This window comes from Salminus brasiliensis, chromosome 3, assembly GCF_030463535.1.
Source record: "Salminus brasiliensis chromosome 3, fSalBra1.hap2, whole genome shotgun sequence".
NCBI classification, from domain to species: Eukaryota; Metazoa; Chordata; class Actinopteri; order Characiformes; family Bryconidae; genus Salminus; species Salminus brasiliensis.
In genome coordinates this window covers 43,888,366-43,903,091 of record NC_132880.1, presented here as the reverse complement: position 1 = coordinate 43,903,091, position 14,726 = coordinate 43,888,366, and the positions used below count along the sequence as shown (strand labels likewise).

Below are 14,726 nucleotides of genomic sequence, written 5' to 3'. Positions count from 1 at the left end.
AATACTTGTGCCCATATAGTGTAGTTCTGATAGCTATAAGTCAGGCACTATTTATAAAATCTATTTGAATCACACTACTGTCAGGGGGATATTCTGGGCCTTGTAGTGATGCCGCAGATGTGCGGGTGCGGCTGACACACCACATGTACTTTCTTTAGTGGCTGCCATCGCAGCTTGCACATTTTGTGGCACCAAGGAGTTTAGTGGGCAGTTGTTTGCAGGTATTTTGTATCTGTTGGCTCTCCAGTCTTCAATATGAGATTCCTAATGTCAGTGTAGTAAGATTTCAGGAATGTACAGCCATTTTAACCCTGTAAAAAAAACAGTGTCCTCTGTAGTGGACAGCAGGACTTACTAACTCACATTTTGACCTAGCTTTAATTTCCGTACTTGAAGAAGCAGTGGGGTGAGGTTCATTGGGGTCAAAAAAAAAAAAAGATTTTAGTCAGAGTTGTGGAAGGAAAGTCAAGATTTTGAGCTGTCAGATGAGGTAGATGTGAGGGACATATGATTTAAATAAAAAAATTATTATTATATAATAAAAAATAAAAATAAAAACAAAATATTTTCTGTAACATGTGTTTATTTTTTTCACCTACAATATTAAATCATATTTCATTTTAAATCTATTTAAATATCTAAACTTTTTTCCCTGGCTCTCAGGAGGATATAGGCTGAGGATAGAGGACATGGGATAGGCTCTTTCCCCACCGTCACACACGGAAGCCCAGCCTCGCAGCAGTGGGTGGGTGGGCAGGCAGGCGGGTGGCTGCCCAGTTCAACCACCGCTCAACGAGTAGCATCAATTTAGCAGAGGAAATGGAGAGCGGTTTTTAAAAGCTTATTTCTTCAGTTTTCCAAGCGACTTTTCATATGGCCAACCGAGAAAAGAATAAAAAGGCTCTTCTGGACTTGGCCAGGCTGCCGGACAACAGCAGTTGTGCTGACTGTGGAGCTCCAGGTGAGGGACGGTCCCACTGAGCTACACTGAGCTTCTGCTCCTCGCTGGACTTTAATGCTAATTAAGAGACTTTAAGAGACTTTAAATCTGTTCATTTTACCATTTTAATTGAAACAGTGAAATTACTCGTTGGTGGTCATGCTGTTTACAGCCTGTCAGCATGTCTGCCTGAGCTACAGAGGGCTACAGCACCACGCCTTAGAGTTGTTGTGGTTTTCACCATGTAGGTTAGTCACCAGCAGTTTCAGTAGTGGAGGCTCTGGTCCAGTCTAGTCCAGTCTAGTCTAGAGTATCTTGTATTTCAGGCCAGTTGAGGTTAGACCATGTTAACTCTCTGCTCATGTTCTCTACAGACCCAGACTGGGCTTCATATAAACTTGGCATCTTTGTTTGTCTGAACTGCTCTGGTACTCACCGCAATCTGTCCAGTGTGAGCAGAGTCAAATCCATCCGCTTGGACTTCTGGGATGATGACCTTGTGCAGGTATGGAAACTATGGGTGTAACTATGGGTGTAATGGTTTACCTGGCTTCATTTGTAGGGATCTCCTGGAAGTCCTGACGTTCAGATGTCGCCGTAAGCTGACTGGTTTGGATGGATTGATCTGATTGTTGTTATGATTGGGGATCATAAAGATGTTCATAATCAAACAGTGTGGAGTTGCCTAGCAGGCACCGGACCTCAGAAAGATGTTGGACTCTAACGTTGGACAGACATTGAATTTTAGATGAAAATGAAGCTTAGGTTAACGTTAAAAACGAGCATAGCACAGACGTTGAATTTTATCCATCAACACTGGTTTGATGTCATCTCCAACGTTAGACGGATGTTAAACTGTGGTTGGAAATCAGTCACATTTAATAAAATCCAACACTGGTTTGATGTCATCTCCAACGTTAGACGGATGTTAAACTGTGGTTGGAAATCAGTCACATTTAATAAAATCCAACACTGGTTTGATGTCATCTCCAACGTTAGACGGACGTTAAACTGTGGTTGGAAATCGGTCACATTTAATAAAATCCAACACTGGTTTGATGTCATCTCCAACGTTAGACGGATGTTAAACTGTGGTTGGAAATCAGTCACATTTAATAAAATCCAACACTGGTTTGATGTCATCTCCAACGTTAGACGGATGTTAAACTGTGGTTGGAAATCGGTCACATTTAATAAAATCCAACACTGGTTTGATGTCATCTCCAACGTTAGACGGATGTTAAACTGTGGTTGGAAATCAGTCACATTTAATAAAATCCAACACTGGTTTGATGTCATCTCCAACGTTAGACAGATGTTAAACTGTGGTTGGAAATCGGTCACATTTAATAAAATCCAACACTGGTTTGATGTCATCTCCAACGTTAGACGGATGTTAAACTGTGGTTGGAAATCAGTCACATTTAATAAAGTCCAACACTGGTTTGATGTCATCTCCAACGTTAGACGGATGTTAAACTGTGGTTGGAAATCAGTCACATTTAATAAAATCCAACACTGGTTTGATGTCATCTCCAACGTTAGACGGATGTTAAACTGTGGTTGGAAATCAGTCACATTTAATAAAGTCCAACACTGGTTTGATGTCATCTCCAACGTTAGACGGACGTTAAACTGTGGTTGGAAATCGGTCACATTTAATAAAATCCAACACTGGTTTGATGTCATCTCCAACGTTAGACGGACGTTAAACTGTGGTTGGAAATCAGTCACATTTAATAAAATCCAACACTGGTTTGATGTCAATTTCCAACGTTAGACAGATGTTAAACTGTGGTTGGAAATCGGTCACATTTAATAAAATCCAACACTGGTTTGATGTCAATTTCCAACGTTAGACGGACGTTAAACTGTGGTTGGAAATCGGTCACATTTAATAAAATCCAACACTGTGTTGATGTCATCTCCAACGTTAGACAGATGTTAAACTGTGGTTGGAAATCGGTCACATTTAATAAAATCTAACACTGTGTTGATGTCATCTCCAACGTTAGACAGATGTTAAACTGTGGTTGGAAATCAGTCACATTTAATAAAATCCAACACTGGTTTGATGTCAATTTCCAACGTTAGACGGATGTTAAACTGTGGTTGGAAATCGGTCACATTTAATAAAATCCAACACTGGTTTGATGTCATCTCCAACGTTAGACGGATGTTAAACTGTGGTTGGAAATCAGTCACATTTAATAAAATCCAACACTGGTTTGATGTCAATCTCCAACGTTAGACGGATGTTAAACTGTGGTTGGAAATCGGTCACATTTAATAAAATCCAACACTGGTTTGATGTCAATTTCCAACGTTAGACGGACGTTAAACTGTGGTTGGAAATCAGTCACATTTAATAAAATCCAACACTGGTTTGATGTCATCTCCAACGTTAGACGGACGTTAAACTGTGGTTGGAAATCAAAGTCACATATCCTTCCAAAACCAACATTGGGTTGACATCAAGCTCAACCGTTAGACAGATGTTGAATTTCGCTTATCTCACACAGTGACATAAAGCCAGCAATACCTCAACATCTAGCAATGTTTAAACTTCACTGTATGGACATTAACATTATGGCAATGTAGCAGACGTCAGGTTTTGGTCACCATACCTCAACTAACCCTCAACTAAATGCTGGTATTTTTCATCAGTATGACGTTGGCAGGTAACGTTTGAAAGATGTTGGATTTTGCTTACTCAACATCACAATTTAAAACCAACAATTTTTCTACATCAAATTCACGTTGGCATTAGATGTTGTCTTCACATTGTATTTTTAAAATTCACTCGACATCACATACACTACATTCAGCCAGATAATAACATCTACTGACGTTGGTGTCCGGCTGGGCACATCAAACAGTGTCCACTGTTAACCTCATTACTTTTGTGTTTCATGTGGCCAAATGACTTTAATGTGAAGTTTATGAAAGCCAACGGAAACCGAACGGCCAAAGACTTCTACGAGAAATTCGTCCCGGTCTTCTACTATCAGCCACAGCAAGATGACTGTGAGTAAGTACTCTCTCTTGGAGACTTGAGGTAATGCATAGACTGACTGTTTGTGTCATTTTTAAAAAGGATTGTTCCCCAGCCATTGCCTTTGTCCATTCACTTGGTATCACACTAAAACAAATCTGTCGTTGGGGAAGTGGGAGACTGCTGATGTGGCAAACAGATTTAAGCTGGGGGATGAGGCCATGCATTACTGTTGGTAACAATAAGAGGAACTGCTCTTGTATTCATGTTTTAGCCAAGGGGGTTTTTGGTGTTGGATGTCAGGCCTTTGAATTTGTCGATTTGCCCTTTCAGTTCTCTACACACAATGCTCTACAAGCGGCTAGTTTAACTCTTTACAGCTATGCATAGTTGTCTTGGCATAGGATTAAAATGTGCATACTTTCACAACATGCCATCACTTTTACAGAAAAAAAACTCATTTATTTATTTATTTATTTATTTGTGTGCTTTTCAATTTTTATTTATTTTTCAGTTTTCAGTTTTTGACACTATTTAAGCAGCAGTTGTTGTTTATATTGACTCCAAAACATGATGAATGGACCAATAGAAATGCGATTTTAATTGCAATTTTGGAGATACAGGGGTTTTGCTGGAAAAGTCCAATAGATAAAGATTAGCCCTCTCCTGTGTGCTTTGTGCACTGTGTGAAATGGTTCTCTTATGGTCTGTAGGGTGCTGAGAGAACAGTGGATCAGAGCCAAGTACGAAAGGCAGGAGTTTACAGAGGAAAAGAAGCTGCTTGCCTACTCATCAGGTAAACCAGAAGCAGAGGATTTATAACATTAGAAATTGCTTAAGAAGGAACTTTTTTGTGTACTGCCCATTGAGTTGTACAATATATATGTATGTAGCCGAATACATTCTACTTTAGGTTGCACGCATTGCTGACACACATGTGCACATGCAAACACAGATAAATTGGTGCAAGATAAATTTTAACTTATTGGCACCATGCTGCCTAATCCAAGGCGTGGGATAGAGGGGTATGAACCCCCCCCCCCTTCCCTCCTCCTCCACAGCATTGAGCTGTGGAGCAGTAGAACTGTGTTCTCTGGAATGATGGATGGTGGTTGGGGGGGATGGGGATGAGGTGAGGTGGTGATCATCCAACATCTTGACCCTACTAACAGCAATGCTGTACAATATAGTAAAAAAGACTTCCCTGGACAGCAGAGAAAAGTAACTCCAACAAGAACAGGATCAACTCTTTTAATGCCCTTGATTTTGGAAAAGTCAGTGAATGAGCAGGTGTCCCAATACGGTTCACTGTCAAGGTTTTTTTGAGCTCTTCCGATAAGTTTCGGTTTGCAAAGTTCTTCGGGAAACCCTGGCACAACTGACTCATTCCTTTCTCACATCCTTTATTTGTTGGTTCATTATTCACTACAATCGATCGCTTCCAGGAAACTCGCCCTAGATTCTTTCCCCTCTGTGTACACTCCTGATATTCTTCAGGAGTTCTTTAGTAAAGGCTGTGGTTCCACATATAGAACCGTGAGAATTTAAAGAAGAATTTAATAATTAATAGCTGGTATTGATGATGGAAAAACAGTTTATATATATATATATATATATATACATCAAATAGAAAAAAAAAACATAATTGTATATGTATAAAATATTTATACATAAAATACATACCTATATAGAGTGTAGTACTACTTAGTCAGTAGTTTCTATCCAAAGGTATGTTTACAACACTTTAACACTTCAAAAAAGAACAGAAGTTCCTGTGGACACAGAAATCATCTGTAATATTTAATGAATTAGGATATAGTAGAAATCCTTCCCTGAAGAGTAGAGATAGTTGCTCCAACAAAAACAGGAAGAAACAATGAATGAGAAGGTGTGAACATAGTTACTGATAACACCACAGAATGTTTTTATAGTTAAGCTTTGGCCCCCATAAACTATGGACTACATGTGCAATTAAAAGAGGAACTAAATTTAAATATTTCTTTATTTATTTGTTTATTTTAATGCTGATGATATTTGAATTTCCTCATAGCTGACTTCTTATAAATTTCAGCAACAGTGTAAATGCATTGCATTTTTAACATATTACATATATTCCTTCATTCTTCTTCTTGTGCACTTCTTATCACAGTGTGACCACAGCCTACCCAGAATCAATGAAATCAAGTCTTCAATGAAACCAAAGCATAGGGTGTCAGTCCTCATTACGTATGTTTTGATACTATATACCTAAATGCAGAACGATATTACTACTGTTCTGTTGTCTGAAATGGATGGTGGGTCATGTATGGCCCCAGTAGTGACAACATAACTATCACTAATATAATACAGCTGTTTCCACACAGTGTATTCAACTCCAAAGCACTGTGCTACATTGGCCTAAGCAATACATGCATAATACACAGTACATGGGATTAATGATTAATGAGTATTTTGTACAAACATATACTATATGGACAAAAGTATTGGGACACCTGATCATTGTTTTTTTCTGAAATCAAGGGTTTATCCTGCTTTTGTTGGAGTAACTGTCGCTGCTTTCCAAGGAAGGGTTTCTACTAGATTTTGGAGGATCAGTGACAAGAGCGTTAGTGAGGTCAGGATGTTGTATGATCGCCACGTGACCTCATCTCCAACTCATCCCAAAAGTATTGGATGGAGCACCAACCATCATTCCAGAGAACATAGTTCCAATGCTCTACAGCTCAGTGCTGGGGGGCTTTATACCCCTCTAGCTTATGCCTAGAATTAGGCATAGTGCCTGTAGGTTCATGTTTATCTGCTCCAGAGAGTCCTATTCGGGTGGCAGTACTTCTCTACGGAGGCTGGACAGACTGTGTGTGTGTATGCATTTGCACATCTGTGTCAGAAATAGGTGCTTTTTAAAGTAGCTGAATGCATTCACACCATAAATGTGTGAACAGTACATTTTTTATTCTAAGGTACTGCACCACTGCTTTTCCTTACTAATTCATGTTTTAATTGGTTCTAGGAGTATATGAAGGGGTGCTGTGGAAGAAAGGGAAGGACAACGGGCAGTTTCTCAAGAGGAAGTTTGTTCTATCAGAACAAGACTTCACCCTAAAATATTTCAAGGAGGATGTGAGGACTGTAGATGACTTACTAAGCAATTCTTTTGAATACAGAAACACTTGCAGCAGGGCTTTTAGTTTAAAGCCTCATTATTATTTAATTTAATTTAATTCAGTTCAATTCAGTTAAACTTTATTGTCATTATACTAATACAGGCTTAGGCTAAGTCTCTGGTGCAGAATAGGTAGGACATGATACAATAATGATACAATAATGATACAATAATGCAAGGTCTATAGACAGAACATGAGACGAGGCGCATGGACAAAAAGTACAAAGGCAATAAATACAAAAATATACAGATGTGTGGTTTAGGTGGTTTGTTTCTGGACAGCAAAATAAAAAAATATTGTACCAACAGCAGAGAAAAAATGAAAAGTGAAAAAAGTGAAATATGCTCATATCAACCACTGAATACACCACAAGCAGCAATGTCAATTAAAGCGAAGGTTTATATCGATTAGTCATTTTCGATGTTCCAGAGTAGCCTCAAATGCGGTCAGTCAGCTTAAGCATATTCAGCGTCTGAGGTTTGGCTTTAAGGCTAATGTAGGTAACAAGTGATATGCATATACTAGAGCATAGAACATATACTCTATAGATTAGCATGGTGCTAAATGCAATCATGAATCATCACATATTTGGCTCAAACAACTAATATATAATCTATATGTATGTTTATGGCGTAGCATAGCTCAACCTAGAGAGGCTATATTATTAGTTTATTAGTTACAGTGTGATTAGTCATTATTATTACTATTATTATTATTATTATATTTGACCAATGATGCTAATTAATTGGTCCACTGTAGGGTATCTCGGGTGCTTTACACATCCTTACAAAGGATGTATGAGTAATTATATAAAAACAAACTAAATAACAATTTCCTTTTACCTTTCAGGAGGCTAAAGGGCCGAAAGCCATCATCTCTGTAAAACATCTGAATGCAACTTTTCAGCCTCAGAAGATTGGACATGCTCACGGCCTTCAGATCACTTACTGTGTGGATGACCACACCCGCAACCTCTTTGTTTACCATGAAAACGGACAGGTCAGCCAGATTTTTGGGGGTTTTGGGTTTTGAATACTTTCCTTTATTCTTCATCACTGAGTTAGAGGAAACCTTTTCTGAGCTTTTCAAACAAGAGAGCCCTTAACCTACATCCTGCTTTTCAATGGAACCGCCAGAAATATCTGAGTATCTGTTTTCAGACAAGCTGAATGAGTCTGTTTTGTTCCAACACAGGAAGTAAGTTCTCTACTGGAAATGACATTTTATTAAACATTTATGACAGTTTTTTTAATTATTTGTTCAATTGAGGAAAGCAATTGAACAAATTATAAAGTAATTGAACAAATTATAAAATAATTTAGAAAAATCATGTTCTGGCAGTGAGACCTGTAGCTGATTCAGTGCAGTCAATTTTATGCTAATGTTGTGTTATTTTGTTTATTTATTTGTTTGTTTATTTGATTTATATGGAATCTTATACCAGGTGGTCTCACAACCACCCCCATCCCTGGGGAGTACATTAATATTGTAATTATTATAGGTTTAACATTTTTATTGTGTACTTGTAAATATAACTACTTGAAATGTAATACCCCCCCAGGCTTTAAACCCACAGACAGGTGAAGGTGAATCATAATAATTATAATAATAATAAAAAAAAAAAACAATAATAGTACATTCTGTAATTACAGAACTACAAAGTGCTCATGTGTGGTAAGTGGAGCTGATATCATTGTACAATTAATGTAGGAACCTGGGATTGTCACAGGAAGTAGGAAACTTATTTGCTGAACTTGCCCCGTTGCTCTTTCAGGAAATTGTGAATTGGTTCAATGCTATTAGAGCCACACGATTTGTCTACCTGAAGACAGCATTCCCTACAGCTACTGATGATGAGGTGAGCATTTGACATTGCTTTTGGTCAGTATTCGTTTCAGGTCCTTTAAAGATTCCTCATTTTGCTCTTCCACTGTGTGTTGCAGTAAACCTACATTGTTTTGCAGAGGCAGCAAAAACCTTGAAACACAGACGTGTTTAAATTTATTTGTATTATTTTGTTCCAAGTTGCTGCCATGGATAACCAGGAACTATCTTAAAGAGGGTTACATGGAGAAGACTGGGCCTTTAGTAAGTGACTGATTTATACATCGCTGCTGTCCTACATACAGTCCTACATACCATGTATCTATTTTTGTTTGTTTCTCGGTTTCTCTGTGGTTTGAACCCTGTAGCTGCTCTGTACACTGTCAGACCTATAGAAATGCTCTTAATGACTAGGACTAACCTCTTATTTTCCTTTGACTTTCATTTAACAATAAGGATGTTTTGGCCTTCTTGATGCATGTTTTTAATTGGACAGCGATGTTATGCAGTAATGAGGGAGGATGGGAGTTATTGTTAGAGATATTGTTCTCTGTTTCCATTCGTACTGGGAACATATAGTGAATAGTGAATTACATTGAAAGTGTGCTCCTGAAAGGATTTCTTTCATGTGGCTGTGAATACATCTGGATCAATGTGTTTAAACAGTGAATGATGTATTTTATTTTATTTTTAATTTAATTATTATTTAATGTTATTTATCTTGATATGAATCCACTTCTTGTGATTCTTGTTCTTTGAGTTTTGTATAGTCTCCTTTGGTATTTTGATGATGATGATGATGATGATAATTTATTATTATTATTATTATTATTATTATTAACAGCAACGGGAGCCGTTCAAGAAGAGATGGTTCATCTTGGACGCCCTTGACAGAAAACTACTGTATTTTAAGACTCAGCTGGTAGGAAATCACAAATCTCAAAAAACACATTTTCATTTCCCCCTAGGATACATAACTGTTTTGTATTATTACACTGCTACTATTTAACCAAATGTATTAATATAAAATGTCATAGCACCCAAGGCTTAATATAAATATGAATTATAATTTTTCCCCTCTTCATTTAAATTGAATTGACTTCATTGCAATGTCAACTGTCCTTGTCAAGGATGCTGTGGAGCTTGGGGTCATTTTCATTGGTACAGAGAATCACGGCTACTCTGTGAGGGACTGTGTGCCGAAGGGGACCAGGGGGAACAAGTGGAAGTGTGGGGTGGTGATGGAGACACCGGACCGTCAGTTCGTCTTCATGTGTGAGCAGGAGCGAGAACGCAATGAGTGGCTGGAGGCGCTACAGCAGGTCATCTCAAAGCCCATGCTGCCGCAGGATTACACCAGTAAGTCATGACTCTTGGTGACATGGGTGTTTCCACACAGGCTGAATATATTCAGATAAATGAATCTCTGTGTTTTCTGGTTCCCCTTTTTCAGCAGAGGCCAACATCCGCAGAAGGAGATGACCCCGGTACATTGTAATGGACAAAGGACTATTAGTGCTGACCAATGGACTCCATCACTGTCTGTGCACTTCTGTCACATCCAGAGTTTGCGAGATAGAAGTGCACTGTCTGAACTGTTCACAGTGACTCCTTAACCAGTCTTTCACAACAGTTCTTTTTGGAGTTTTGCTGTAGAGCATGTGTTCGCCTTGTGAGGACACAGCATTGCACAATTTAGTGCATTCCCTTCTCCAGCACAACTCGGTTACAGTTAAGTGTGAAGTTGAATTAGACGAATTAGACGAGCAGGAAAAATGACACATTTGTGCAGGGATGCAGTTCACCTGGGTCTGAGTTTAAAGACCTTGTTTATAGTGGATAGTGGAAGGACCGCCCTTCCACTGCCCGACCTGTTGGGAGCCTCTGTATATACCCTATTATAATTTTAAAGAATATTTGATTGAATTGAAGATGTTTTGTACATATAATGGCATGCAAATGTTTGGGTTCCCCTAGTCAACCTTACTGTTATTTTGAATAGTTGAATAGTTGAAAAGTGAGTAGAAGATAAAAGTTAAAATGAAATATTCTACATATTAAAATATGCAACATTTTAGCGACATTAGTGTATTCTATTTATATTTTTATCAATACTCTAAATACTCTTTATGAATACTCCTTAGACCTTGTCCCAACAATCAGCAGCCATGGACTCCTCAAAACAGCTGCCTAGCCCTCTGAAAATTCTAATAACCGATGCACCCAAAGCAGGAAAAAGCTATAAGAAGACAGTAAAGTATGTTCAGGTAGCTGTTTCCTCAGTTTATAAAAAAAATTAAAAGAGGATTGCTATATAAAGCGCAAATCAAACCCCCAATTTGACTGAAATAGATCCTCAGAAAGATTTAGAAAACTCTGGAGTGGTGGTGCACAATTCTGCTGTGCAGAAACACCTGCTCAAAAAACACCTTCAAGAAAGAGTCAACAGACAAACTCATTGAGCATCAGAAATATTCAAAGGAATGTCTAAACAAGCCCAAAGCATTAAACAAAAGGTATGTTTGGAGAAAAAGGATGCAGACTTTCATGTAAAGAACACCTCTCCAACTGTTAAGCATGGGTGTAGCTCAATCATACTGTGGGCTTGTATTGCAGCCAGTGGCACAGGGAATATTTAACTGGTAGGAGGAAGAATGGATTCAATGAAATACCTGCAAATTCTGAAACAACTTAACACCTGTAAAGAAGTTGAAGATGAAAAGAGGATGAGCTTCCACAGCAGGGTAGTGATCCTAAACACACCTCAAACTCCACAATGAACTACCTCAAGATGTGCAACCTGGTTTTGCCATGGTCCTCACAGTCCCCTGAACTACATATTGAAAATGTGTGGCTAGACAGTGCAGTGCTCAAATGAGCAGTACAGCAAGATGACCCAAGAATAGCAGAATTAGAAGCCCTTTGCAAGGATGAGTGGATGGAAATCCTCCAAACAAGAACTGAAAGACTCTGAACTGGCTACGAAAAGCGTTTACAAGCTCAACAAAGCTCAAACTCAACAAAGGGGGTATTACTAAGTACTGACCAAGCAGGGTGCACAAACTTTTGTTTTGGGTCCTTTTTCTTTCTTTTTTTGTTATTTTGAAACTGTAAAGAAATGGAAACCTTGTTTAAAATATTAAAGACACGTGTCATCATTAACTTTATGCCTTCTACTATAATCTTCTACTCAGCTGACCTGGGGTGCCTAAACATTTGCATGGCTTTTCTCCTGCTAGTAAAAAAAAACTAAACATAATAAATAGACCTGATTTCCATTGCATTAGCAGTGTTGCTTTGAGGTTATTTATTTTTGAACGTTCCAGTTCTGAACAGAACAAGAGTGAACAGTGCCCCCCGGAGTGTGTCTCCAATAGTGGAGACAGGTGGAGATTTTGTGCAGCTAAATAAACCGTGGGTTAATGAATGCAGATGGCGTTTAGGCAAAAGTAAAGACTGTAGCAAGCACCTGTACTGTAATGTGCATGGGATTAAGGGTTTGGGGTTTTTTTGCAGACTTTGTCAGTCTTCTGGAGTTCATTCCCTTATTCTATAACCCTGCTATTAAAGTCATTCATATTGAGATATATCATCTGGTACAACTATGAGTTATTTAGTAACTTGGGTAAATAGCAAAGCCTCTCTGGATAAGAGCGTCTGCTAAATGCCTTAAATGTAAATGTAAATGTACATTTAGTTATTACTATGAAATTAACATAGAAATTATGTAGATATGAGAGTGAGACACAGAAGGGTGGGCCCATATATTGGCCTCTAGGATTTAAGGGATAAATTGAAAAAGCAAAAAACTTGTCTGCAAACTTTGAAAGACTGACTCTAATAAGTCAGAAGTATTTGGTCATTCATAAACACACAGAATGAATTAATTAATGCAAATAATTAATGTGAGAGTGAATCAAGTGTGAGTGGCATTTAGCAGAGCATGATGAGCAATACTTAAGACTAAAGTTAAGACTAAGATATGTAAAAAAAAAATGTTTAGTTATGGCAAGACCATGCAATCTCAAACGAATACACAGCAGCAGCACTGCAGCTTAAACTGTAGCTTAACTACTCTGTATTTATTTTTTAACATTAGAATATGTTTTATCTGTGGTAAATTAACAGACCTTTATCAGAGAACACAAATATGGTACAGCCCATACAGTCCATACATGATGATTAGGTTACAAACAGCTAGTTCAGAATTCATTGTTTTTTGTGATTTCATTTTTCTATGGTACACAATATTCATTACAATACCATGACCCCTTCAGTAGCGGCAGATTTTAAGAACTGCTATCCAAATACCGTCCCATACATAGTACAATAATTTATATTCAAAATGCTGCACTTCAGCCAATTAAACAGGACTAGTTACACTATTTGTAATGAAATATGCAGTTGGTCAGTGTTTACTGTGGGCAGTGGTGGCTCAGCGGTTAGAGTGCCGGGATATCGATAACAGGGTTGTGGGTTCGATTCCCGGGCTCGGCAAGCTGCCACTGTTGGGCCCTTGAGCAAGGCCCTTTACCCTCTCTGCTCCCCGGGCGCTGGAGTTGGCTGCCCACCGCTCTGGGTGTGTGTGTGTGTGTGTGTGTGTGTGTACTCACTGCCCCTAACATGTGTGTGTGTGTGTGAGTGTGTGTTCACTACCAGATGGGTTAAATGCGGAGGACACATTTCGCTGTACAGTCCACACTGTACAGTGACGAATACATGCACCTTTATCCTTTATCCTTTTATCCTAAGCACTGGTGATATCCACAATATTATCAGAAAAGTATATTATTTTTTTAAAAAATAATAATGATATGATATAAATATGGTCATATTTATTTCCTGTCTCTAATAAATCCACATGAATGTTGTAAAAAAAAGTATTAGACTATAGGAATCTTTGAGGAGTTGTGTGTTTTTGAGGTGTGTTTTCCCTGTGCCCACATGTTTACCCCCAAAAACACACATGGTAGGTGAACAGGCCTCTAGGTGTGTGTAAATGGGTGTTTGTGGTACCTTGTGATGGACTGGTGCCCCGTCCAGGGGGTTATTCCTGCCATGTGCTCAGTGTTTCTGGGTGGACCAATGACCCTGACCAGGATGAACTGGTCCAGTAGATGGATGGATAGATAGATGGGGGCAGTGGTGGCTCAGCGGTTAAAGCGCCGGGATATCGATAACAGGGTTGTGGGTTCGATTCCCGGGCTTGGCAAGCTGCCACTGTTGGGCCCTTGAGCAAGGCCCTTTACCCTCTCTGCTCCCCGGGCGCTGGAGTTGGCTGCCCACCGCTCTGGGTGTGTGTGTGTGTGTGTACTCACTGCCCCTAACACATGTGTGTGTGTGTGTGTGTGTGAGTGTGTGTTCACTACCAGATGGGTTAAATGCAGAGGACACATTTCGCTGTACAGTGCACACCGTACAGTGACAAATACGTGCACCTTTACCTTTACCTTTATAAGATGGATGGACCCATTAACCACTTCCAAAGGCCAGAATTACTCAGTAGTAGTCCAATCTCTAGTTTTGAAAAATTCCACCAGTGCTGCTCGTGGAACTGAAACATACTAAAAACAATTATTACTAGGAGGTTTTTATATACCCTATGTCTTGTATGTATTTTATTATAGTATTTTTACATGTAAGGGGGCTTGCATGCATGGACTTCTATGAGACAGCTCTATGAGGCTCCTGTCCCAGAGGTGGCGGTATAAGCCTCTAATTCATCACAGAAGCCCATTCACGCAATCCGCGTTTTCCTATTGTGCGTCCTCTGCGTGTCCGCTCTGGCTCTCCGTACTCACCG

At 39.0% G+C, this 14,726-nt stretch overlaps 1 protein-coding gene across 1 annotated transcript; it reads left to right on the top strand.

The window, feature by feature from the left end:
• Positions 1-756: 756 nt before the first annotated feature.
• Positions 757-12,512, top strand: adap2 (ArfGAP with dual PH domains 2). Its single transcript, XM_072676311.1, has 11 exons — positions 757-961; positions 1,315-1,445; positions 3,880-3,971; positions 4,649-4,731; positions 6,946-7,055; positions 7,949-8,098; positions 8,874-8,957; positions 9,125-9,187; positions 9,768-9,845; positions 10,054-10,282; positions 10,377-12,512. Exons 1-11 carry the CDS (start codon positions 874-876, stop codon positions 10,403-10,405), a joined length of 1,137 nt encoding a protein of 378 aa, XP_072532412.1. The 5' UTR covers positions 757-873; the 3' UTR covers positions 10,406-12,512.
• Positions 12,513-14,726: the final 2,214 nt, after the last annotated feature.

Excerpts from the sequence above, each read along its gene's own strand:
- adap2 (XM_072676311.1), top strand. The coding sequence starts at position 874 with ATGGCCAACCGAGAAAAGAATAAAAAGGCTCTTCTGGACTTGGCCAGG. Across the intron at positions 1,446-3,879 it reads GGGATGATGACCTTGTGCAG|TTTATGAAAGCCAACGGAAA; the intron begins GTATGGAAACTA and ends TTTAATGTGAAG. Across the intron at positions 4,732-6,945 it reads GCTGCTTGCCTACTCATCAG|GAGTATATGAAGGGGTGCTG; the intron begins GTAAACCAGAAG and ends AATTGGTTCTAG.